General features: G+C 28.3%; 1 protein-coding gene across 3 annotated transcripts in view; it reads left to right on the top strand.

Moving 5' to 3' along the window:
• Positions 1–2,732, top strand: part of Eno (enolase) — a 10,614-nt gene that overhangs the window by 6,457 nt on the left and 1,425 nt on the right. For all 3 annotated transcript variants that reach the window (XM_067045082.1, XM_067045083.1, XM_067045081.1), the window contains exons 5-7: positions 250–374; positions 1,873–2,110; positions 2,199–2,385. In XM_067045082.1, the coding sequence (XP_066901183.1) occupies positions 250–374; positions 1,873–2,110; positions 2,199–2,385 (550 nt within the window). The remainder of the gene's footprint in view (positions 1–249; positions 375–1,872; positions 2,111–2,198; positions 2,386–2,732) is intronic.

Raw genomic sequence — 2,732 nt, 5'->3', positions numbered from 1 at the left:
ATGCTTTAACATATAAAGCCCAATTTTGACATTCTTAATTCAGGTTTTTGTCACCCACGAACATGGTTTTTATCAAAAAAAGACCAGTTACTTTGTTGTAAAGTCAGAACTGAATCTGTACAGACTATAAATAATGTATAAATAAAAAAAAAAAAATGTATAGATAACAAAAATAAAATAATGTATTTTGGATTTTCTTTTGCTCAATTAACTTTTATTAATTTAACTTCCTAATTATATTGATTTCAGATACATTGCTGAAATTTCTTGTAACGAAAATATTATATTGCCTGTACCAGCTTTCAATGTGATCAACGGAGGTTCTCATGCTGGTAACAAGCTTCCCATGCAGGAATTCATGATTTTACCAACTGGTAAGCACATTAAACAAACCTGTTATATTTTTATGTATGCTATAATGGTGTGTTTATTGCTGGCCGTGGATTAATACAAAGAGAAGATGGTCATAGGGGTGGAAGAGAGGGGAGTATGGTTAGTAGTTAAGAACACTAAGTGTAAATATTTATTTTATTGTGCCAACATTTCGGCCCTTATTTAAGACAGTGAAACAGATAATAATTATCTATACAGCTGGATTCGAACCCAGGTCCTTGGAGTTATTGGTCCATTGCCTTACCCACTCCAACAATATAAAGACATGTTCATTCAAATTTTTTGACATTTATTTTTCAAATGAATTTTTTTTAAACTTTCCTCCTATGAGGCATAGTTCATAAAACACAGTAACTGAAATTTTTTATGAATTGAAGTTTTTGGTATCACTTGAATTTTTTGAAGTTGATTTCATAAATTGTTGAAAAAATCCATGGGAAATCTGTTTTTGTTAGAGAATAATTTTGATATTAAGATATAGTAAGTTACTATTAGTTGGAGGTTAAACATTGTAATTAACGAACAGTTTAACATTGTAAAAGCTTTTTTTTTTTTTAATCATGTTTTATGACTGAATATCTTCAAAATACAACATAATTTTATTCCATTAATATGAAATCTTTATTAGAATCCCACAGATTTATTGAATTAATCATTTGATAAATCTTGAATTAAATGTTTAATAAATTTGTTAAAAATATTTATTTTGTATGTATATAAATTTCAGTATGAGCATGAGAGGGTTGAAAAATATCATATAATACTTGAAAACAAAAGTTTATCATTTTTATATAAGAAGATGGTCAGGGTTGCGGTCAAAAGTGAAACAAAAATAATTGAAATCTTTATTAGAATCCCACAGATTTATTGAATTAATCATTTGATAAATCTTGAATTAAATGTTTAATAAATTTATTAAAAATATTTATTTTGTATGTATATAAATTTCAGTATGAGCATGAGAGGGTTGAAAAATATCATATAATACTTGAAAACAAAAGTTTATCAGTTTTACCATTGCATGATAATTATCTAAATATCAATTGATCATCCTAAAAGATATAGACCCTATGATGTTACATAAATTCTTAAAGTTTGATCTAGTTTATTGTTTAAGTAATTTAACACAAACTAACAATTAATATTAATAGCCAATATGATTTAAAATGAACTGAATAAAGTTAGAAAAACATTAACAAATTGTTGTCGAGAAGTAAAAACACGTTTCAAAAATAACAAAAACCATTGCCTTACTCTACTGATTTTTTAAAAGCATAAAATCAAATTGATATACGATGCATCCTAGCTTTTGTAAGTAAAAGATTATTTCATTTTTGTGTTCTTATAAGTACCCCTTCTTTTGGACATTTCCTAATAGATAACATGCCTTTCCATGTAGATGTCTGTTATACAGATATTTTATTGTATAAACCTTATTTGTATTACTCAGATATTAAATGTTGCGATGTCTTATTGTAGGTGCTTCCAGTTTCGTGGAAGCAATGAAAATGGGAACTGAAGTATACCACCACTTAAAAAATGTCATAAAGTCCCAGTTTGGATTAGATGCAACTGCAGTTGGTGATGAGGGAGGTTTCGCTCCAAATATTCTTGACAATAAACAAGGTTTGGAACTCATTAAGACCGCCATAGAGAAGGCTGGTTACACTGGAAAGATCGAAATTGGAATGGATGTGGCTGCTTCAGAATTTTTCAAGTATAGGAAAACTTTATCAGTGTTTTTTTTTTGGTTTTATTTTTAGTCATTTTGCTTTATTAATTCGTATTATTAATTTGTCTAACAGAGATGATGTTTACGATTTGGACTTCAAAAATCCAAGCGGAGATGCCAGTCTGAAGATCCCTGCTGATAAGCTTATGGAGCTTTATCAATCATTTATTAAGGAATACCCGATCGTTTCCATTGAAGATCCGTTTGACCAAGACGATTGGGCAGCTTGGAGTAATTTTACTGGACAAACAAAAATTCAGGTACGTGTGAGTTGAATATTAAAATGATAAATAAATGGAATATGGTCCGGGCGCGGTAAAAAAAAACTCAAATAATAGAATTATACTATTTGAGTTTTTTTTTACCGCACCCGGACCATATTCCATTTATCTATTCACATGGTCAATATCATTTTTACCATTGCATGATAATTATCTAAATATCAATTGATCATCCTAAAAGATATAGACCCTATGATGTTACATAAATTCTTAAAGTTTGATCTAGGTTAGTGTTTAAGTAATTTAACACAAACTAACAATTAATATTAATAGCCAATATGATTTAAAATGAACTGAATAAAGTTAGAAAAACATTAACAAATTGT

The sequence above is a fragment of the Halyomorpha halys genome, unplaced genomic scaffold (genome assembly GCF_000696795.3).
Source record: "Halyomorpha halys isolate HHAL.00 unplaced genomic scaffold, Hhal_1.1 Scaffold1084.1, whole genome shotgun sequence".
In the NCBI taxonomy this organism is placed as follows: domain Eukaryota; kingdom Metazoa; phylum Arthropoda; class Insecta; order Hemiptera; family Pentatomidae; genus Halyomorpha; species Halyomorpha halys.
This window is presented reverse-complemented; position numbering and strand designations above follow the sequence as displayed.